Genomic DNA, 24,874 nt, shown 5'->3' on the forward strand with positions numbered 1-24,874 from the left:
GCCCTCGTCAGTGGTGGCATGAAATTCCTGCTCCAACTCCAGCTGTTCCTCCTCCTCTTCTTCGTCATAGCTGCTGGGGCCAGCGTTCCCTGAGGCGGATGGCCTGATGTTGGTACCATCACGCTGATCGTTTTCTCCTTCAGATTCCCCCAGTTGCATCATGACAGCTGTTTCCTTGATTTTTAACATCGACCTCTTCAGTAAACACAGCAGTGGTATGGTAATGCTGACTGAAGAGTTGTCACTGCTCACAAGCAACGTGGATTGCTCAAAATTTTGGAGGACTTGGCAGAGGTCCAACATGTTGGCCCAATCGGATCCACAGAAGCTTGGCAGCTGTCCGGATGCGCCTCGGTACTGCGCCGTCATGTACTGGACCACTGCACTCTTCTGCTCACAAAAGCGGGCTAGCATGTGCAGCGTAGAATTCCAGCGCGTAGGGACATCACACAGCAAGCAATGGTGGGGGAGATTGAAGCGCTCCTGCATCTTGGCGAGTGCCCCCGAAGCAGTACTGGAATTTCTACAATATTTGGCCACTCGACGCACCTTCAACAGAAGATCGGCCACGCCTGGGTATGTCCTCAGGAACCGCTGAACTACTAGGTTCATCACGTGCGCCAGGCAAGGGATGTGTGTCAGCTTAGCCAACCTTAAAGCGCGAATGAGATTACTCCCATTATCACACACAACCATGCCCGGTTTCAGGTCCAGCGGTGCCAGCCACAAATCCGTCTGTTCCTTTATTCCCCTCCAAATTTCCTCCCCTGTGTGCTGCTTATCCCCAAGGCAGATCAGCTTCAGCAACGCTTGCTGACGCATGCCAACAGCTGTGCTGCACTGCTTCCACGATCCTACTGCTGCTGGGTTAGCGTTTCCGGATGAGGTACAGCTTTGAGATGCGTTGGAGGAGAAGGAGTCAGAGAGGTAGGTGCTGCTGTTGTTATCCAGTGGGAGGGACGGCGGTGCAGCTGTTTGCGGCGTGGGCAACACCCGCGCCATAGCAGGTGAGGAATCGCTGCCAGGCTCCACAAGGTTCACCCAGTGCGCGGTAAGGGAGATGTATCGACCCTGGCCGAACGCACTCGTCCAGGTGTCAGTGGTGAGGTGAACCTTGCAGGCAACGGCATTCTTCAAGCTTCGGGTTATTTTGCTGACCACGTGCTCATGCAACTCAGGCACTGCAGAGCGCGCAAAGTGGTAGCGGCTGGGAACCACGTAACGTGGGATGGCCACTGACATCATGCCCTTGAAGCTGTTTGTCTCCACCACTCGATATGGCAGCATTTCGCAGGCCAGAAGCTTGGCTATGCTGGCTGTTACTGCCACGGCCCGGGGGTCATTTGCTGGCAATTTCCTCTTGCGCTCAAACATCTCCGACACAGACAACTGAACCGTAGCGCCGCACACGGAAGGGCTGTTGGTTGTTGTGTTTGATGAACACTGGGAGACCTCAAGAGCACTACTCCGGAAAGTGACAGTGTCAGCGTCGTCTGATGTTTGTGAATGTTGTGAACCACGCAATGGCTGGGCTACTGCTGCTGCTGAGGCGGGTCTGGTGGTGAGTCTGGTGAACCCAAGGGAGGCAGTGTTGCTGGTACCCTGTCCTGCCGCGTTTGCCCACAGAGTGGGATGTTTGGATAGCATGTGACGGCTCATGCTGGTGGTGGAGAGGTTGTTAATACTTTTCCCCCTGCTCAGGCGGGTCTTGCACACCTTGCAAATCGCCATGGTAACATCCTCAGTGCAGTCTTCAAAGAAAGCCCAGACTTTGGAGCACCTGCCTTGCTGGCGATTTCTGTTTGCTCCTCTTTTGCCTCTCACTTAACTTCCACGCTTGTGGTGCCTGAAATTGCGCGCCGCCTACCTTGTGGCACAAGGCGAACTCGTGCAGCAGTGGGTTCCTCAACAGACTCATCTGTGCTGCTGCTACGACGGCGATGTTCTCGTTCACAAACAAAATCTGGGTCTCTGTCCACATTGTCCATACCCTCCTCTTCCATCTCCTCAAACTCGTCATATGTCATTGTGGGGGGCCGCCGCCGTGGAGTAGAGCTCCCCAGAACAACCTCTGCGCAGCTCACTCCAACGTCGTCTTCCAGATCTTGTCGGCCGACCTCCTGCAATTGCAACCCCTCCTGCCCAAATTGCTCTGGGATTTGGGTTTCCGAGTCCTCCTCGGACTCGCCTTGTATTTCAGTGCGCGGTGCATTTCCCACAGTTAATGGTTGGGAATCCGGGCACAACATTTCTGGCTGTTCCTCCATTGACCTTTGAAAGGTGGAAGTTTGTTGGGCTGGGAATAGCTCCTGCGAATACCCCATTGTGTCCTGAGGTAATTCATCGGACTGGTTATCTGGCAGTTGTGTGCGTGGTGTCGCTGCCGGTTGTGTCAGCTTTGTGCCCACTGGCTCCTTGTAACTGGCTGAGGACTCGGACCTCGTACGTGATGTGCTGGTGCTGCTTAACCCACTGCTGGACGCTTGAGAGGTCATCCAAGTAATTATCTGGTCCTGTTCTTTTGGATTTGTGAGGGTTGTTGTCCTGGACAACATGGGCGGTATTGAGTGGGTTTTCTTGGGTGCTCCCCTGTGGCCTGTACGTGAACAGTCAGGGGAAACACCTCTTCCCTTGCCCCTCCCTCTTTCACCGGATTTCTTCCTCATTTCACTTATCCTTACAGTACACGCTGACTGGCAGCAGTACAGTGGCAGTACAGAAATGCTATACAGTACCACTATTCCCAGCAGCGACACAGAGCACAATGCTATACAGTGGCGGGTGAGCGGTGTACCACTATTCCCAGCAGCGACACAGAGCAGAATGCTATACAGTGGCGGGTGAGCGGTGTACTACTATTCCCAGCAGACACAGAACAGTAAACAGAATGCTATATAATGTGGCTGAGCGAGGTACACAGAGTGGCAGTAAACAGAATGATATATAGTGTGGCTGAGCGAGCGGTGTACTACTATTCCCAGAAGACACAGAGTGGCAGTAAACAGAATGCTATATAGTGTGGCTGAGCGAGCGGTGTACTACTATTCCCAGCAGACACAGAACAGTAAACAGAATGCTATATAGTGTGGATGAGCGGTGTACCACTATTCCCAGCAGCGACACACAGCACAATGCTATACAGTGGCGGGTGAGCGGTGTACTACTATTCCCAGCAGACACAGAACAGTAAACAGAATGCTATATAATGTGGCTGAGCGAGGTACACAGAGTGGCAGTAAACAGAATGCTATATAGTGTGGCTGAGCGAGCGGTGTACTACTATTCCCAGTAGACACAGAACAGTAAACAGAATGCTATATAGTGTGGCTGAGCGAGGTACAGAGTGGCAGTAAACAGAATGCTATATAGTGTGGCTGAGCGAGGTACACAGAGTGGCAATAAACAGAATGCTATATAGTGTGGCTGAGCGAGCGGTGTACTACTATTCCCAGCAGACACAGAACAGTAAACAGAATGCTATATAGTGTGGATGAGCGGTGTACCACTATTCCCAGCAGCGACACACAGCACAATGCTATACAGTGGCGGGTGAGCGGTGTACTACTATTCCCAGCAGACACAGAACAGTAAACAGAATGCTATATAGTGTGGCTGAGCGAGGTACACAGAGTGGCAGTAAACAGAATGCTATATAGTGTGGCTGAGCGAGCGGTGTACTACTATTCCCAGTAGACACAGAACAGTAAACAGAATGCTATATAGTGTGGCTGAGCGAGGTACAGAGTGGCAGTAAACAGAATGCTATATAGTGTGGCTGAGCGAGCGGTGTACTACTATTCCCAGCAGACACAGAACAGTAAACAGAATGCTATATAGTGTGGCTGAGCGAGCGGTGTACTACTATTCCCAGCAGACACAGAACAGTAAACAGAATGCTATATAGTGTGGCTGAGCGAGGTACACAGAGTGGCAGTAAACAGAATGCTATATAGTGTGGCTGAGCGAGCGGTGTACTACTATTCCCAGCAGCGACACAATGACTGGGGGGACCCTGGCTAGCGTGGCTGGAGCGTGAACTACCCTGCCTGCCTACCTAAAGCTAAACCCACAGACAAATGGCGGAGATATGACGTGGTTCGGGTATTTATTTACCCGAACCACGTGACAGTTCGGCCAATCAGAGCGCGTTCGGGTCCGAACCACGTGACCCGTTCGGCCAATCACAGCGCTAGCCGAACGTTCGGGGAACGTTCGGCCATGCGCTCTTAGTTCGGCCATGCGGCCGAACGGTTTGGCCGAACACCATCGGGTGTTCGGCCGAACTCGAACATCACCCGAACAGGGTGATGTTCTGCAGAACCCGAACAGTGGCGAACACTGTTCGCCCAACACGCGTGGACGCGGGCGAAAATCTGCATGCGGCGGGGCCGAATGCGGATTTTTTTTTGCAACCACGCGGATTGCCGAATTCGTGGATGAGGCACATCCGAGCACCCCTACAGCTGGTGGCGTGGTCACCGAGAAACGCTCACGTCTGTCTCACAAGTCTGTGGACAGACTGACGTTTCTCAAGATGAACCAGGCGTGGGTGGAAGGCGAGTTCCTGGCCCCTGTTGTCGGCGAGAGGGGGACATGAACTGGCTGCCGGAACCATCGTTAATATGCCTTACCACCCTTTACTACCTCCTGGCTCCTTCTCACTACTAAGCCAGCCTGGTTCAGTTTGACTATTACGTCGCCTGTAGCCACACATTTTACACCTACAGTGGGCTGCTGTGTACTGCCCTGCTGCTGTCTGTCTGTGTTTCCCACTGCCAGGGTACACAGATTTACCTTCTGCTGCCACTCTGCCACCAGCTATTACGTCCAAAAATAGCTATATGTGTAATTTGCTGTAAAAAAAAAAAAAAACATAAAAAAAAAAAAAAGGTTTAATTTTTCTGAGGTGCCCGGGTTGAAAACGGTGTTGTCCCAGTTGTGTATTGGACACGATGTGGGCTGCACGACTGCTGTCTGGGACCTCCTGTTGTGTTTATTTACAGCCCTGGTATCACTGCTAGGTACCAGGGCTATTATGTCACGCTGCCTACCTACCTGCTGCCACACTCACACTACTCCTCCATTCCTCCTGCTGCTGCTGCTGTCTGTCTGTGTTTCCCACTGCCAGGGTACACAGATTTACCTTCTGCTGCCACTCTGCCACCAGCTATTACGTCCAACAATAGCTATATGTGTAATTTGCTGTAAAAAAAAAAAAACATAAAAAAAAAAGGTTTAATTTTTCTGAGGTGCCCGGGTTGAAAACTGTGTTCAATGCAATACAATACAGTCAATAACATTTCTATAGCGCTTTTCTCCCATAGGACTCAAAGCGCTTGGGCTCTCTCAGATTCAGTAATTAGTAGGATGAAGTATTCACACAACAAAAGTTATATTCCTGCAAATGCCAAACTGAACAGGTGGGTTTTCAGTCTGGATTTAAACACGTCCAGGGATGGAGCTGTCCTGATCTGCTGAGGTAAGGAGTTCCAAAACGTAGGGGCAGCATGGCAGAAGGCTCTGGGACCAAAAGTTTCCAAGTGGACTCTGGGTATGACTAGATTATTAGAACCTGTTGATCTGAGAATGCGGGGATTGCTACGCAGCTGCAACATATCTTTCATGTATCCAGGGCCTAGATTATTCAGGGATTTAAATGTCAGTAGGCCGATCTTGAATAGGACCCTCCATTCTATAGGTAGCCAGTAAAGGGAGTGCAGGACTGGCGTTCTGTGGCAGTGACGGGTTTGGTTGGTTAGCAGTCTGGCAGCAGTATTCTGTATCAGCTGTAGGCGGTACAAGACCTTTTTTGGAAGGCCAGTGTAAAGAGCATTGCAGTAGTCCAGTCGGGATGTGATGAAGGCGTGGACTAAGGTTAGCAGATATTCTGGGGGTATGAGGTGCTTGATTTTTGCAATGTTCTTCAGGTGAAAATAGGATGATTTCACCACAACAGAAATTTGAGTTCTGAAGTTTAAATCCCCATCAATTAGGACTCCCAGGCTACACACATGATCAGAGCTGCGTAGATCCGTGCCTCCTATTCCCAGTGGTGAAGTCTGCAAGTTAAATTGTTTTGTTATCATGCTCTGCCCTCCAATCAGAAGGACTTCAGTTTTGTCTGCATTTAGTTTCAGCCAGTTGTCATTCATCCATTTCTGTAGTTTACTTAAGCAGGCGTTTATAGTTAGAGTTGGGTCTGTCACACCAGGCTTGAAGGAAAGATATAGTTGGGTGTCGTCTGCATAGCAGTGGTATGTCAGGCCATGTTTTTGGATTAGTTTTCCCAGCGGTAGCATGTAAATCGTGAAAAGCAGGGGAGAGAGGATTGAGCCCTGGGGCACCCCATACTTAAGTGATACAGGGGTGAACAGGAAGTGTTGTCCCAGTTGTGTATTGGACACGATGTGGGCTGCACGACCGCTGTCTGGGACCTCCTGTTGTGTTTATTTACAGCCCTGGTATCACCGCTAGGTACCAGGGCTATTATGTCACGCTGCCTAACCTACCTGCTGCCACACTCACACTACACCTCCATTCCTCCTGCTGCTGCTGCTGTCTGTCTGTGTTTCCCACTGCCAGGGTACACAGATTTACCTTCTGCTGCCACTCTGCCACCAGCTATTACGTCTAACAATTGCTATATGTGTAATTTTCTGTAAAAAAAAAAAAAACATTAAAAAAAAAAAAAGGTTTAATTTTTCTGAGGTGTCCGGGTTGAAAACTGTGTTGTCCCAGTTGTGTATTGGACACAATGTGGGCTTCACGACCGCTGTCTGGAACCTCATGCTGTGTATTTATGGGCTGGTACCACCGCTAGGTACCAGGGCTATTATGTCACGCTGCCTGCCTCATTGACTGCCTGCTGCCACACAATCATCCTCCTCCTGCTGCTGCTGCTGAATTTACCTCCTGCTGTCTGTGTGTTTCCACTGCCAGGGAGCACATACAATGGCGCTTCCAGCATGCGCCACCAGCTATTACGCTCAAAAATAGCTGCATTTCTTTAAAAAAAAAATATATATACTTTTTAATACTTTGTGATATTATTTTTAGAGGTGTCCGGGTTGAAAACTGTGTTGTCCCAGTTGTGTATTGGACACGATGTGGGCTTCACGACCGCTGTCTGGAGCCTAATGCTGTGTATTTATGGCCTGGTACCACCGCTAGGTAACAGGGCTATTATGTCACGCTGCCTGCCTCATTGACTGCCTGCTGCCACACAATCATCCTCCTCCTGCTGCTGCTGCTGAATTTACCTCCTGCTGTCTGTGCGTTTCCACTGCCAGGGAGCACATACAATGGCGCTTCCACCATGCGCCACCAGCTATTACGCTCAAAAATAGCTGCATTTCTTTTAAAAAAAAATATATATACTTTTTAATACTTTGTGATATTATTTTTAGAGGTGTCCGGGTTGAAAACTGTGTTGTCCTAGTTGTGTATTGGACACGATGTGGGCTTCACGACCGCTGTCTGGAACCTCATGCTGTGTATTTACGGCCTGGTACCACCGCTAGGTACCACAGCCTATTATGTCTCGCTGCCTGCCTCATTGACTGCCTGCTGCCACACAATCATCCTCCTCCTGCTGCTGCTGAATTTATCTCCTGCTGTCTGTGTGTTTCCACTGCCAGGGAGCACATACAATGGCGCCACCAGCTATTTATTACGCTCAAAAATAGCTGCATTTCTTTAAAAAATATATATATATAAGAGAAATAAGTGAAGAAGAAGAAGACAATATAGAAGAAGAAGAAGATATAGAAAAAGAAGAAGAAAAAGAAGATATAGAAAAAGAAGAAGAAAAAGAAGAAATAGAAAAATAATAATAAGAAAAAGGAGAAATAGAAAAACAATAATAAGAAAAAGAAGAAATAGAAAAACAATAATAAGAAAAAGAAGAAATAGAAAAACAATAATAAGAAAAAGAAGATGAAGAAAAACAATAATAAGAAAAAGAAGATGAAGAAAAACAATAAGAAAAACAATAATAAGAAAAAGAAGATGAAGAAAAAGAAGATGAAGAAAAAGAAGATGAAGAAAAAGAAGATGAAGAAAAAGAAGATGAAGAAAAAGAAGATGAAGAAGAAGAAGAAGATATAAAAGATAAAGAAGAAGAAGTATATACAGTACTGAACAGAATTTTGGACACAACTTCTCTTTCCACCTTTTTTTTTTTTTTTCAAGGAACATCCCCACATAATCACTTGCTGTTGTTACTTGGAAAAAAAGATGTTTCTTGCATCATTCACCCCCAAAACAAGTGTTGGAAGCTATTTAAGGCCAATTCGAATAGTCAGCTCGAATAATGAGCTCGAATACCGAATCGAATAGTGAGCTCGAATTCCGAGGTCGAATCGAATAGTAAAAAATATTCGACTCGAATATTCGACCGAACTCGAATAATTTACTATTTGAATTTGACCTAACTCGAATAATAAAAAGGGGTATCCGAGCATCCCTGGTGGAGACTCAATGATCTTGTGGGGTATTGAAACTGCTGCCCCACTCCAGTCATTACTGTTGCATATTGATGGGCAATATCCAGGGACTGAGTCAGAAATTTGCAGGAGACTATTAGATTCCTGAACCGAGAATGTTTTGATCAGCAGTGTGTTTTTTCAAGTTGCCCCTTCAGAAATGAATTAGTCTTCTGAAAGTTTCACTTCACCCCCTACAAGTTCCACTTCATGTGGAGCAAACTTTTCCAATTTGACCAATTTTGTGCTCACCTCTAAGATTCAAAAATTCCTGTTTGACAAGATCCAGACTTGTTTAAAAGCAAAACACTAAGTGTCAGATTTAAAGAGGCACTATAGGGGGGTGCATGCACTGCACGCTAGAGGAAGGAGATCTTGGGCAAGATTTGGGCATTTTGAGTCCCTAAGGACAAAAGTGCAATATAAATGTTCAGTGTCTTGTCTAATTTCTATGGTAATATCAGTAATCTTTACCGATATTTTACTAACCCTACACAGAACCCTTCCTCTAAGCATACCTAACCCAACCCCCTCTCCCCCAGGAGCAGTTGCTTAACCGTAACCACTCACTAGTGCCTAACCTTAACCACTACTCACATGGCCTAATCTTAACGACCCCCCCCCCCCCTGTGTCTAACCACTTCATGTCTAACTTTAAAGGATACTTGAGGTGACATGATGAGATAGACATGATTATGTACAGTGCCTAGCACACCAATAACTATGCTGTGTTCCTTTTTTTCTTTCTCTGCCTGAAAGAGTTAAATATCAGGTATGTAAGTGGTTGACTCAGTCAGGAAGTGACTACAGTGTGACCCTCAGTGTGACCACCCTCAATAAGAAATTCCCCTTTTTACCTTTTTCTTGCTCTAATGAGCCATTTTCTGCTAGGAATGTGTTCTATAGTTGGAATTTCTTATCAGTGAGGGTCACACTGTAGTCACTTCCTGTCTGAGTCAGGACTGAGTCAGCCACTTACATACCTGATATTTAACGCTTTCAGGCAGAGATAGAAAAAAAGGAACACAGCATAGTGATTTGTGTGCTAGGCACTGTACATACCCATGTCTATCTCATCATGTCACATGTCACTTCGGGTATCCTTTAACCTACCTCCTCTGGTGCCTAATCTTAATCCCCTATAGTGCCTAAACTTAACCCCTAAAGAACCCCCATTACTCCTAACACTAAAAACAACCTGCTGCCGACTAACTGTAATCCAGATATTTTCGCCACCATGTGGCAAAAGTAAGAGCAGCAATTAGGCCCCATGCACACCAAAAACCGCTAGCAGATCTGCAAAACTATAGAGGTTTTTGAAGCAGATTTCAGAGCGATTCTAGGTGTGTTTAGAGATGTCTTCTAATCATGCCTAGCGCTGTTTGGAGCGTTTTTGTGTAGCAGATTACACATATTGGTACAGTAAAGCTGTTACTGAACAGCTTCTGTAACAATAACGCCTGGAAAGCAGCTCTGATCTAGTGTTTTTCAGAGCGTTTTCCACTTTCCTATACTTTAACATTGAGGCAAAAACACTTCAGAAATCTAAAAAATGCTGCAACCCCCGAGTGCATTTGGGGGAAAAACGACCCGCTCTGGTGTGTACCATCCCATTCACTTTCATTAGCCAAGCGGTTTCCCCCTGCAATTGTTTTAAAAACCGCTGCAGAACCGCTCTGGTGTGCACCAGCCCTAGAGGTAATAAGGTTAATTATGGCCCCTGATAAATAGCCTGCTATAGTCACCATAATAATAGTTTATTGCAGCTTTTACTATTGGCACCTGCAACGGCGCCATTTTTACCTGCTACTTCCAGCATGAACATACCACTGTGCTTTTCTTAAAGGAAAAGTCTGAGGGGAGAAAAAAAAAGATCTACTTACCTGGGGCTTCCTCCAGCCCCTGGCAGCCGATCTGTCCCTCGCAGCACCTTCGAGGTCCCCTCCGTTGCAGATGCCGACCTCACCACGTCGGCATTGCCTGCGCACCGCCACTCCGCTCGCAATGCGCTCACGTGGCCTGGAACATTGTGTGGCCCCGGGAGCACGACCATGAGCGGCGCCATTGCACGCAGGAGATGCCGACCTGGCAAGGAAACCCCGGAGCTGCTGTGAGGGACAGATCAGCTGCCAGGGGATGGAGAACGCTCCAGGTAAGTAGATTTTTTTTAATCCTCAGATGTTTCCTTTAAGTAGTTTTGCCTGGGGTTATCATTAACCTTCCTGGAGGAATTATTATTTCGGAGTTTTAGCATCTGAAAGCAGTGCAATTTTTTAACATACTTAAAAAAAAATCATATCGCTAGATAGATCTGCGGCAGCCCTGAACATTACTCACCTCCCATGCATCTAGCACAGAGTTACCAATCTGAGCTGTGTGCCTGAGTTACTGCTAAGGAGGTTAAGACACAGGGGAAGGGGTGGGGCTTCCCACCGCAGGACCACTGGTGGGATTATTCCCCAGTGGACACAGCGTGGACACAGCAGAGCAATTAAATAATTTCCGGCACAAATGGAGAACATAGATCACTTATTTTATTATTTAATCTTTTAATACAAAAAAAAAAACTACAGCAGCAAAGCAAGATAATGCAGAAGAAAAAAGAACTTCCTTTATAAGAACAAAAAGACAGGACAGTATAAAACAAACTTTACAAATAAAAATGAATATGAAGTTATTGGTTACCGTTTTTAAAAAAAATGTTGTGTTTGTGACAAGGATGAGGCCTCTGTGTACTGATCACATTCTGCACTGCGGTCTGTGAGTAGGTGGGACCCCTCTGTGATCCTGTGTGCGGGGGCTGGAGGGCTGTGTGTGGGTGGGACCCCCTGTAATTCTGTGTGTGTGTGTGGGGGGCTGGATGGCTGTGTGTGGGTGGCGCCCCCTGTGATCCGGTGTATAGGGGGTGGAAGGCTGTGTCCACACTGGGGCTGGAGTGCTGTGTGTGTGGGGGGGATGGAGGGCTGTGTGTGGGTGGGACCTCCTGTGATCCTGTGTGCGGGGGCTGGAGGGCTGTGTGTGGGTGGGACCCCCTGTAATTCTGTGTGTGTGTGGGGGGGGGGGGGGCTGGATGGCTGTGTGTGGGTGGGACCCCCTGTGATCCTGTGTGTGGGGGCTCGAGGGCTGTGGGTGGGTGGCACCCCCTGTGAACCGGTGTAGGGGGGGTGGAAGGCTGTGTGTGGGTGGCGCCCCCTGTGACCTGGTGTGTGGGGACTGGAAGGCTGTGGCTGCTGTGCAGAAATTCCTGTATTCTGGGAAGTGGGAGTCAGACACCTCTAAACACTCTTACGCAGCGATGTGACTACTGCTGATCCCAGATGAATACACATTGCTGCGTAAGAGTGTTTACACACAGGAAATTCTGCACAGAGGCAGACTTGCTTGGAGGCATTACCTTGATAAAGGGGCCCTATGTGGCTCCAAAACGTTGGCCATATGCTTTTACATGGAACCAATTAAGATTTACTTTGGATGTGCCAGCTCTTATTTCTATTGAATATTGATGAGAAGGCTCCACTCCGCCCAGCAGCCTTCACATTTATGTTCTCTGTAGGGTCTCCACTACGCTCTCATACAGCTCTTACTATTGACAGAACAATTCATACTTTCCAGATGTGAAACTGTAACCTCACTAGCTCTCAAGGATGTAACATAAAAGGCATTTCGTTGCTGCCAAAGCTTAGGAATTTCAAAGCTATATTAAGATGGAATCTGCTTTTGGGAACAAAAAACTCCTGGCCAAGAAGCCGACACTCTACCCTGTCAGCCATCCTGGCCAGTCAATGCCAACGTGGATGCCCTATCATGTTGTTGATATAAGAAGATTCACAGGAGCCCCGTATCAGCTGAGTTCTGGCGTGTAGCCCTGCCACCTTGCAGAAAAAGGCCATTGCCTTATTTTATAGAAAAGGCCAGGGCCATGTCATGCAAGGGGCAGAGCTATGCACCAGAACCCAGCTGATATGGGGTTCTAATGAATAAATTAACCGGACAATGTGTTAGGACCAGGGCTGTGGAGTCGGTACAAAAATCTTCCAACTTTGACTCCTCAGGTTAGGATTCCACCAACTCCGCCTCCTTGACTCCTCTAATTTGCATATTACAATCTTGTTGATTGAAAGTATGTAACATAAAATGAATCTCTTAACTGCCAATGCTTAGGAATTTTAAAGGACGATTGAACTGAGAGGGATATGGAGGCTGCAATATTTATTCCCTTTTAAACAATACCAGTTACCTGGCTATCCAGCTGATCTTCTGCCTCTAATACTTTTAGTCATAGATTTAGGCCTCGTTCACATCATACGCGCTTCCATGCACATTTGGAAGCGCGTATGACGTGGTAACATGCAAGAACGGCAGAAGAGTATAGACAGCCCTTCCGCCATTCACATCAAATGCGCTGCGCAGCAGTACAATGTACTATGATGCGCTTGTGTACTGCTGCATGCATTCTGTCCGCAAGCGCAGAGCTGACCCATTCACTGTCAATTGATGGGATCAGCAGTGCAGCGGGTAGCAGCGCAGATGGCGTGCGATCGTACGCGTTGCGTTCTTATGCACGGCCATATGCGCTGCATAGATGTGAACAAGGCCTAAAACTAGTGCTTGGTAAGAGTACTTGTAGAAGGTGCAGACAGGAACAAAGGACATCTATCAGGCCCTAGGCAATGTAACTGTGGGTACATGTAAGAGTGATGTGCAGGTACTCTGCAGGGGAATAAGGAGATTCTTCCTCTATCACACATCCTTCATCCACAATCTGAACCAGGTTTATAGGTGATAGACAACACCTCTGTGTTCAATGTGCACAACATTCTCAGTGGATTCCCTGCAGCTCTGTGGGGAGAGCATATGTAGAGTATAGTACTACTGTGTAACAAAGTAAACCTGAGACATGAAAGTTTAATACATAACTGGGGCTTCCTCCAGCCCCCTTCAGGCTAATCAGTTCCTTGCTGTCCTCATCCGCCACCTGGATCTTCTGCTATGGTTCCAGGCACTTGAGCCAGTCAGACACAGTGCGCATGCACACACTCCGCCGCCAGGAACGTACTACACCTGCGCAGCACTATTCCGCAGATGCAGAACGTTCCCTGGCTGTGGAAGCGGCACGTGTGCGCTGACTGGCTGAAGTACCTGGACTCATAGCAGAAGATCCAGGTGGTGGAAGAGTACAGCAAGGGACTGATTAGCCTGAAGGGGGCTGGAGGAAGCCCCAGGTATGTATAAAACTTTTCTTTTCATCCTTCTCAGGTACCCTTTAATTCATAGTCACCAAACCAAATTTTAACATATCAAATTATTTGAGTTCATGAGCAAAAGGAGTGCATACATTTGCATAAACCAGCATCAACGCAGAATTATTTGCATATCATTAATCATCTCTATTAGTGACACAGCTACACATCAGGCTTTATACTTACAGCATAGATGTTATTTTGTGTATATATAAGAGATTCCTGTGTACACATCATATATACTGTACAGTCACAATCAGATATGTATATCTGTCTTTAAAAATATGGGGACTGCTTTATTGAAGCAGCACAAGTAACTATTTTGAATTGGTTTATTTCATTTTTTGTGAGCTAAGCACAGCTATTACTGTATGTATAAATTATTTATGATGACTATTATCTGAGAGATAGAACATTTTAAGATATTTTCTATCTTAATTACAGCTTAAATTAATTAGGAGTCGGAGTCGGTGCATTTTTTCCCGACTCCGACTCTAGGTACCCAAAAATTGCTCTGACTCCACGACTCCAACTCCACAGCCCTGGTTAGGACATTCCAACTTTTAAGCATTAGTGTACTGTACCTCTGTGTTTTTTCTGTTCACCAGAGATGCAATTTAACTAAACTTAGGACATAGCTGTAGACAGAGTAGCTGTTAAATAGCAATCAAAACTAGTCCTCAATTAGGAGTACTTTTAGAGGGCGCAGAAAGGAAGAAAGAACATCCAATGGTCCCTAGGCAATCTAACCAGGGCTGTGGAGTCGGTACAAAAATTTTCCGACTCCAACTCCGACTCGTCAGTTTATGAAACCCCGACTCCAACTTCAACTCCGGGTACCCAAAATGGCTCAGACTCCGACTCCTTAGTCTAATACTCAACAGGGCTGTGGATTTTGTACAAAAATCATCCGACTCCTGACTCTGACTCCACAGTTTATGAAATCAACTACTCCAACTCCGACTCCAGGTGCCCAAAATTGCCCTGACTCCGACTCCAACTCCACAGCCCTGAATCTGACTGTGGGTATAAGTAAGAGTGATGCGAATGAGTGAATTCTTCCTCTATTACACGTTCTTATGTACAATCTGAACCAGGTTTATAGGTGATAGACAACACCTCTGCATTCAGTGTGCACAACATTCTCAGTGGATTCACAAAAGCCCTGCAGGTAGTGTATATGTAGAGTATAGCACTACTGTATGACTCAAATGTAATATCATATCAAATTAATTGATTTCATGAGCAAATGGAGTTTGAAAAACATGTAGAATTGGTACAGGAGCTGACAATAGTTACATGTGTTAAGCTAACACCCAAATGCACTTGTTCAAACAAATTACAGCTTGTATAAAAAAAAGGATTACTCTTTTATAATGTACTAAAATACATATTAAGATGACATATGAAGGTCAGTTTGCAAAATCGCCCATCTGAATGTCGCTATAGTGACTAGAGAAGGTCAATAAAATGCAAATAATTCTGAGTTGATGCAGGAGTATGCAAATTTTGCATGGAAATGTATGCAGCTTGAAAAAGGACCAATCAACTCCTGCAAGCTGCACACATTTATACACAACATTTGCATAAACCTGCATCAACACAGAATTATTTGCATCTCATTGACCATTTTACAGCCGCGATGGTATTTATTACATATGTATTATATATAAAAGATTCCCATTTACACATCAATTATATATAGTCACCATTAGATATGTGTATCTGATTTCAAAAGTATGGCAACTGCTTTATTGATGATTAGTTCAAGATTTCTTTCTCTGGACTAGGCACTGCTATTACTGTATATACAAGTCATTTATGATGGTCTTTGTCTGAGAAATAAAATATTTTAATATATTTTTTTCTTTTAATTACAGTTTAAATTCATTAGGCGTTGGAGTCTGAGAATTTTAGTATGACTCCAGGTATAAAACTCTGAATCCAGGTATATCTGGATAAAAAACAGAGAGAAAGGTGTAGCCCAGCACCCAGAATGGTTTGCAGCAGGCCTCCTTGATTGATAATTATGTCCCATGGTGTATATGTCAGCAGTATCAGTGACTGTAAGACTTTTGATGTCTGTTAAGACTTACTTTAGCTGCAAAGCTTTTTCCACACTCAGGACAAGAAAAGGGACGCTCTCCTCTATGAGTTCTCTGGTGCTTAAGCAGGCTTCCTTTCTGACCGAAGCTTTTCCCACACTCTGAACACACAAACGGCCGCTCGCCAGTGTGTGTTGTCCGGTGTGTGAGTAGGTTACCTTTCATACTGAATCTTCTTCCACAATCTGAACATGAAAAGGGCCGCTCTCCTGTGTGACTTCTCCGATGATCAATTAATTTACTTTTCCGAATGAAACATTTCCCACACTCTGAACATGAAAAAGGACGCTCGCCAGTGTGAATTTTCTGATGATCAATTAATCTCCTTTCCTGAATGAAACACTTCCCACACTCTGAACATGAAAAAGGATGCTCACCTGTGTGACTTCTCTGATGATCAATTAATTTAGTTTTGCGAATGAAACACATCCCACACTCTGAACATGAAAAGGGCCGCTCTCCTGTGTGACTTCTGTGATGATCAATTAATTTACTTTTCCGAATGAAACATTTCCCACACTCTGAACATGAAAAAGGACGCTCGCCAGTGTGAATTTTCTGATGATCAATTAATCTCCTTTTCTGAATGAAACATTTCTCACACTCTGAACATGAAAAAGGACGCTCACCTGTGTGAATCTTCTGGTGCATAAAAAAGTTTTCTTTGGCACTAAAGCATTTCCCACACACTGAACATGAAAAGGGGCGCTCACCTGTGTGAACTCTTTGATGTTCAAGCACTTTTTCTCTCCGAGTAAAACACTTCCCACACTCAGAACATGGAAAAGGACGATCACCGGAGTGACTTCTCTGGTGTCTTAGACAGTTTACTTTTGTAATAAAACATTTCCCACACTCTGAACATGGAAAAGGACGCTCACCAGTGTGACTTCTCAGATGGACAATAAGACTCGACTTATTTTTGAAATATTTATCACATTCAGAACATGGAAATATCTTCTCACCTCCATGTGTGACACTACAAGATTTACCAGAAGATTCCTCAGAACCAGACAGGTCATGTGACCTCTCCTCACTGTGACCTCCTGGATGGGTGTTTAGGCCCACTGGATGTGACCTATCAGAAGATTCCTCAAGAATACAAGGATCTGGTGGTCTGTCTGCAGCGTAGCATGTGCGATGTATATTTGCTATAATGTGCCTTACTCCTGGAGGATGCTGGGTGATGTCATTATCTCCTGCCGATACAGGAAAACTCCTCTTCAAGATATTTTCAACACTGTGCCCATCTGGTGGGAAATAACAAGAACATGAAAAGAAACATCCATATTCTGTCCTCAGAGGTCATGTATGTTCATCTTGCAGATTAAAAACCACACATAGGGCTTGATTCACAAAAGGGTACTAACTTAGTTAGCACGCCTAAAGCCCTTTAGGGCGCACAAAGTTCAGCGCTGCCTGTACCGAAACATCGAACCGGGTGCACCTAAAACATTGCACCAGGTGCGCCCCAAAACTTCGCACACTGCGTCATTTCGGGCACACCCGGTGTGACGTTTTAGGCGCACCCGATGTGATGTTTCACGCGCTACGGGCAGCGCTAAACTTTGCATTCGATCAATAAAAGCTTTAAGCATGCTAACTGAGTTAGCACCTTTTGTGAATCGAGGTAATAGTCACAGCAAGAGAACAAAAAGCACCAATATAAGAAAAAAATATCATAATTTTAACACACTAAAGCATAAGTCATGAGGTGAAAACCATCATTTGTAGTGGAACATGATGTTATACTGAGGAATGGAGATGGGCCTTTCATATGGTGTACAGTATCTCCTCCTCATTTGTTGGTGCTATGATGTTATACTGAGGAATGGAGAAGGACCTTTCATATGGTGTACAGTATCTCCTCCTCATTTGTTGGTGCTATGATGTTATACTGAGGAATGGAGATGGACCTTTCATATGGAGTACAGTGTCTCCTCCTTATTTGTTGGTACTATGATGTTATACTTAGGAATGGAGATGGGCCTTTCATATGGTGTACAGTATCTCCTCCTCATTTGTTGGTACTATGATGTTATACTGAGGAATGGAGATGGGCCTTTCATATGGTGTACAGTATCTCCTCCTCATTTGTTAGTGCTATGATGTTATACTGAGGAATGGAGATGGGCCTTTCATATGGTATACAGTGTCTCCTCCTTATTTGTTGGTACTATGATGTTATACTGAGGAATGGAGATGGGCCTTTCATATGGTGTACAGTGTCTCCTCCTCATTTGTTGGTACTATGATGTTATACTGAGGAATGGTGATGGGCCTTTCATATGGTGTACAGTATCTCCTCCTCATTTGTTGGTACTATGTTATACTAAGGAATGGAGATGGGCCTTTCATATGGTGTACAGTATCTCCTCCCCATTTGTTAGTGCTATGATGTTATAGTGAGGAATGGAGATGGGCCTTTCATATGGAGTACAGTATCTCCGCCTCATTTGTTGGTACTATGATGTTATACTGAGGAATGGAGATGGGCCTTTCATATGGTGTACAGTATCTCCGCCTCATTTGTTGGTACTATGATGTTATACTGAGGAATGGAGATGGCCTATCATATGGTGTACAGTATCTCCTCCTCATTTGTTGGTACTATGATGTTACACTGAGGAATGGAGATGGGCCTTTCATATGGTGTACAGTATCTCCTCCTCATTTGTTGGTACTATGATGTTACACTGAGGAATGGAGATGGGCCTTTCATATGGAGTACAGTATCTCCTCTTCATTTGTTGGTACTATGATGTTATACTGAGGAATGGAGATGGGCCTTTCATATGGTGTACAGTATCTCCTCTTTATTTGTTGGTACTATGATGTTATACTGAGGAATGGAGATGGACCTTTCATATGGTGTTCAGTATCTCCTCCTTATTTGTTGGTACTATGATGTTATACTGAGGAATGGAGATGGACCTTTCATATGGTGTACAGTATCTCCTCCTCATTTGTTGGTGCTATGATGTTATACTGAGGAATGGAGATGGGCCTTTCACATGGTGTACAGTATCTCCTCCTCATTTGTTGGTGCTATGTTATACTGAGGAATGGAGGTGGGCGTTTCATATGGTGTACAGTATCCCCTCCTCATTTGTTGGTACTGTGATATTATACTGAGGAATGGAGATGGGCCTTTCATATGGTGTACAGTATCTCCTCCTCATTTGTTGGTACTATGATGTTATACTGAGGAATGGAGAGGGGCCTTTCACATGGTGTACAGTATCTCCTCTTCATTTGTTGGTGCTATGATGTTATACTGAGGAATGGAGATGGACCTTTCATATGGTGTACAGTCTCTCCTCATTATTTGTTGGCACTATGATGTTATACTGAGGAATGGAGATGGGCCTTTCATATGGTGTACATTATCTCCGCCTCATTTGTTAGTGCTATGATGTTATACTGAGGAATGGAGATGGGCCTTTCATATGGAGTACAGTATCTCCGCCTCATTTGTTGGTACTATGATGTTATACTGAGGAATGGAGATGGGCCTTTCATATGGTGTACAGTATCTCCGCCTCATTTGTTGGTACTATGATGTTATACTGAGGAATGGAGATGGGCCTTTCATATGGTGTACAGCATCTCCTCTTCATTTGTTGGTACTATGATGTTATACTGAGGAATGGAGATGGGCCTTTCATATGGTGTACAGTATCTCCTCCTCATTTGTTGGTACTATGATGTTATACTGAGGAATGGAGATGGACCTTTCATATGGTGTACAGTATCTCCTCCTCATTTGTTGGTGCTATGATGTTATACTGAGGAATGGAGAGGGGCCTTTCACATGGTGTACAGTATCTCCTCTTCATTTGTTGGTGCTATGATGTTATACTGAGGAATGGAGATGGCCCTTTCATATGGTGTACAGTATCTCCTTCTCATTTGTTGAAACTATGATGTTATACAGAGGAATGGAGATGAACCTTTCATATGGTGTACAGTATCTCCTTCTCATTTGTTAGTACTATGATGTTATACTGAGGAATGGAGATGGACCTTTCATATGGTGTACAGTATCTCCTCTTCATTTGTTAGTGCTATGATGTTATACTGAGGAATGGAGATGGACCTTTCATATGGTGTACAGTATCTCCTTCTCATTTGTTGGTACTATGATGTTATACTGAGGAATGGAGATGGACCTTTCATATGGTGTACAGTATCTCCTCCTCATTTGTTGGTACTATGAGGTTATACTGAGGAATGGAGAGGGGCCTTTCACATGGTGTACAGTATCTCCTCCTCATTTGTTGGTGCTAGGTTATACTGAGGAATGGAGGTGGGCGTTTCATATGGTGTACAGTATCCCCTCCTCATTTGTTGGCATTATGATGCTATACTGAGGAATAGAGATGGACCTTTCTTATGGTGTACAGTATCTCCTCTTCATTTGTTAGTGCTATGATGTTATGCTGAGGAATGGAGATGGACCTTTCATATGGTGTACAGTATCTCCTCCTCATTTGTTGGTACTATGATGTTATACTGAGGAATGGAGAGGGGCCTTTCACATGGTGTACAGTATCTCCTCCTCATTTCTTGGTGCTATGTTATACTGAGGAATGGAGATGGACCTTTCATATGGTGTACAGTATCTCCTCCTCATTTGTTGGTACTTTGATGTTATACTGAGGAATGGAGATGGACCTTTCATATGGTGTACAGTATCTCCTCCTCATTTGTTGGTGCTATGATGTTATACTGAGGAATGGAGATGGACCTTCCATATGGTGTACAGTATCTCCTCCTCATTTGTTGGTGCTATGATGTTATACTGAGGAATGGAGATGGACCTTTCATATGGTGTACAGTATCTCCTCCTCATTTGTTGGTACTATGATGTTATACTGAGAAATGGAGATGGACCTTTCATATGGTGTACAGTATCTCCTCCTCATTTGTTGGTACTTTGATGTTATACTGAGGAATGGAGATAGGCCTTTCAAATGGTGTACAGTATCTCCTCTTCATTTGTTAGTGCTATGATGTTATGCTGAGGAATGGAGATGGACCTTTCATATGGTGTACAGTATCTCCTCCTCATTTGTTGGTACTATGATGTTATACTGAGGAATGGAGAGGGGCCTTTCACATGGTGTACAGTATCTCCTCCTCATTTCTTGGTGCTATGTTATACTGAGGAATGGAGATGGACCTTTCATATGGTGTACAGTATCTACTCCTCATTTGTTGGTACTTTGATGTTATACTGAGGAATGGAGATGGACCTTTCATATGGTGTACAGTATCTCCTCCTCATTTGTTGGTGCTATGATGTTATACTGAGGAATGGAGATGGACCTTCCATATGGTGTACAGTATCTCCTCCTCATTTGTTGGTGCTATGATGTTATACTGAGGAATGGAGATGGACCTTTCATATGGTGTACAGTATCTCCTCCTCATTTGTTGGTACTATGATGTTATACTGAGAAATGGAGATGGACCTTTCATATGGTGTACAGTATCTCCTCCTCATTTGTTAATACTGTGATGTTATACTGAGGAATGGAGATGGGCCTTTCATATGGTGTACAGTATCTCCTCCTTGTAACGATCGGTATCAGCATGCAGAGAGAATCTGATTATTGGCGATCTGCAGTATCACCAAGAATGCAGATATATACCCGATTATTGATAATCTGCAGTATCACCGATAATCCGATATATTGCTAACCTCTGGGCACCAGCAAAAGAACACAATAAAGACAGTAATATAAATCACAGAAGTGTGGAAATATCCACCACAGGGCAATTCCTCAGAGGTGTGGTTACCTCTGAATGGGAACCCCGTGCGTGAGATCCTCTAACCAGGCAGAGTGAGGAATCTCGACCCCTAGCAGTAATCGTCTGCTTGGGGCAGGCGTCTCGGAGAGGCAAGCCTCAGAGATAACCCTCCAGTGGGAGACGTCCCACTGAAGGGAGAATGGTCAGACAGGCAGAGGTTCGGCAACAGAGATGACAGATAAAGTACAAAGACAGAAGGCTAATTCGGTATCCAAGGCAAGCAGGGTCTGACAACGGTATATCAGATATGCGAGGCACCGAATCAGAAGACAGAGGAGTAATCAGAAAAGCAATAGGTCATAACAGATATCAAACAATGCCTAGTCTGAGTGCGAGGTCCTTGGTCTCAGCACCCTGGAACTAGTCTGAATAATAACACAGATTAACAGTACAAGTAAACTGGCTAACTGCGAATTCCCAGGTTCACCTGGTTCTAACACACTGTAGGATCTGACTAACGGTCTGAGTGCTTCCACGTAGTGATCGCAACGGCAGACAACCAGCAGCTGACAAGCAAGCTGTATATATAGTTGCAGGACTCTGCCGCCCCGCCCGAACCACTCAGCCAATCAGGAGTCCAGCAGGAATCAGCTGATCATCCTGATCATCTGACACATCTCCTGCTGGCATAAAGGTCCTGACTTTTGGCGCGCGCGTGCGTAGCCCTAAACCTGTGTGAACTAACAGGCTCAGCCACACCAGCTGCATGCTGCTGCGTGCAAACCGCCACGCTGGACGCGGAATCAGCAGCCTGACTGTTGTTGCATGCAGCGGCTTTTCCGCGTTCCACTCTGCTGCCAGACACACGCTTCCGCGTGCAAACCGCCGCACTGGATGCGGAATCAGCCGCCTGCTCAGTAGCACTCGCGGCGGCTTTTCCGCGATCTCTCACACTCCTCATCTGTTTGTGCTATGATGTTATACTGAGGAATGAAGATGGGCCTTTCATATGGTGTACAGCATCTCCTCCTCATTTGTTGGTACTATGATGTTATACTGAGGAATGGAGATGGGCCTTTCATATGGTGTACAGTATCTCCTCCTCATTTGTTGGTACTATGATGTTATACTGAGGAATGGAGATGGGCCTTTCATATGGTGTACAGTATCTCCTCATCATTTGTTGGTGCTATGTTATACTGAGGAATGGAGGTGGGCCTTTCATATGGTGTACAGTATCTCCTCCTCATTTGTTAGTACTGTGATGTTATACTGAGGAATGGAGATGGGCCTTTCATATGGTGTACAGTATCTCCTCCTTATTTGTTGGTACTATGATGTTATACTGAGGAATGGAGAGGTGCCTTTCATATGCTGTACAGTATCTCCTCCTCATTTGTTGGTGCTATGTTATACTGAGGAATGGAGGTGGGCGTTTCATATGGTGTACAGTATCCCCTCCTCATTTGTTGGCATTATGATGCTATACTGAGGAATGGAGATGGACCTTTCTTATGGTGTACAGTATCTCCTCCTCATTTGTTGGTACTTTGATGTTATACTGAGGAATGGAGATGGACCTTTCATATGCTGTACAGTATCTCCTCCTCAATTTTTAGTACTGTGATGTTATACTGAGGAATGGAGATGGGCCTTTCATATGGTGTACAGTATCTCCTCCTCATTTGTTAGTACTGTGATATACTGAGGAATGGAGATGGACCTTTCATATGGTGTACAGTATCTCCTCCTCAATTTTTAGTACTGTGATGTTATACTGAGGAATGGAGATTGACCTTTTTATATGGTGTACAGTATCTCCTCCTCATTTGTTAGTACTGTGATGTTATACTGAGGAATGGAGATGGACCTTTCATATGGTGTACAGTATCTCCTCCTCAATTTTTAGTACTGTGATGTTATACTGAGGAATGGAGATGGGTCTTTCATATGGTGTACAGTATCTCCTCCTCATCTGTTGGCGCTATGATGTTATACTGAGGAATGGAGATAGGCCTTTCAAATGGTGTACAGTATCTCCTCTTCATTTGTTAGTGCTATGATGTTATACTGAGGAATGGAGATGGACCTTTCATATGGTGTACAGTATCTCCTCCTCATTTGTTGGTGCTATGTTATACTGAGGAATGGAGATGGACCTTTCATATGGTGTACAGTATCTCCTCCTCATTTGTTGGTGCTACGATGTTATACTGAGGAATGGAGATGGACCTTTCATATGGTGTACAGTATCTCCTCCTCATTTGTTGGTGCTATGATGTTATACTGAGGAATGGAGATGGACCTTTCATATGGTGTACAGTATCTTCTCATTTGTTGGTGCTATGATGTTATACTGAGGAATGGAGATGGACCTTTCATATGGTGTACAGTATCTCCTCCTCATTTGTTGGTGCTATGATGTTATACTGAGGAATGGAGATGGACCTTTCATATGGTGTACAGTATCTCCTCCTCATCTGTTGGCGCTATGATGCTATACTGAGGAATGGAGATAGGCCTTTCAAATGGTGTACAGTATCTCCTCTTCATTTGTTAGTGCTATGATGTTATACTGAGGAATGGAAATGGACCTTTCATACAGTGTACAGTATCTCCTCCTCATTTGTTGGTGCTATGTTATACTGAGGAATGGAGATGGACCTTTCATATGGTGTACAGTATCTCCTCCTCATTTGTTGGTGCTATGATGTTATACTGAGGAATGGAGATGGACCTTTCATATGGTGTACAGTATCTCCTCCTCATTTGTTGGTGCTATGATGTTATACTGAGGAATGGAGATGGACCTTTCATATGGTGTACAGTATCTCCTCCTCATTTGTTGGTGCTATGATGTTATACTGAGGAATGGAGATGGGCCTTTCATATGGTGTACAGTATCTCCTCCTCATCTGTTGGCGCTATGATGTTATACTGAGGAATGAAGATGGGCCTTTCATATGGTGTACAGTATCTCCTCCTCGTTTGTTGGTACTATGATGTTATACTGAGGAATGGAGATGGGCCTTTCATATGGTGTACAGTATCTCCTCATTTCTTGGTACTATGATGTTATACTGAGAAATGGAGATGAGCCTTTCATATGGTGTACAGTATCTCCTCCTCATTTGTTGGTACTATGATGTTACACTGAGGAATAGAGATGGGACTTTCATATGGTTTACAGTATCTCCTCTTCATTTGTTGGAACTATGATGTTATACCGAGGAATGGAGATGGGTCTTTCATATGGTGTACAGTATCTCCTCATTTGTTGGTACCATGA

General features: G+C 44.9%; 1 protein-coding gene across 1 annotated transcript in view; it reads right to left on the reverse strand.

Annotated features, from left to right (window-relative positions):
- The window catches only part of LOC137543867 (zinc finger protein 585A-like), a 67,281-nt gene that overhangs the window by 36,724 nt on the left and 5,683 nt on the right, over positions 1-24,874 (reverse strand). The window contains exon 2 of the mRNA XM_068264937.1: positions 15,789-17,078. Coding sequence (XP_068121038.1) covers positions 15,789-17,078 — 1,290 coding nt within the window. The remainder of the gene's footprint in view (positions 1-15,788; positions 17,079-24,874) is intronic.

The sequence above is a fragment of the Hyperolius riggenbachi genome, unplaced genomic scaffold (genome assembly GCF_040937935.1).
Source record: "Hyperolius riggenbachi isolate aHypRig1 unplaced genomic scaffold, aHypRig1.pri scaffold_270, whole genome shotgun sequence".
NCBI lineage: Eukaryota > Metazoa > Chordata > Amphibia > Anura > Hyperoliidae > Hyperolius > Hyperolius riggenbachi.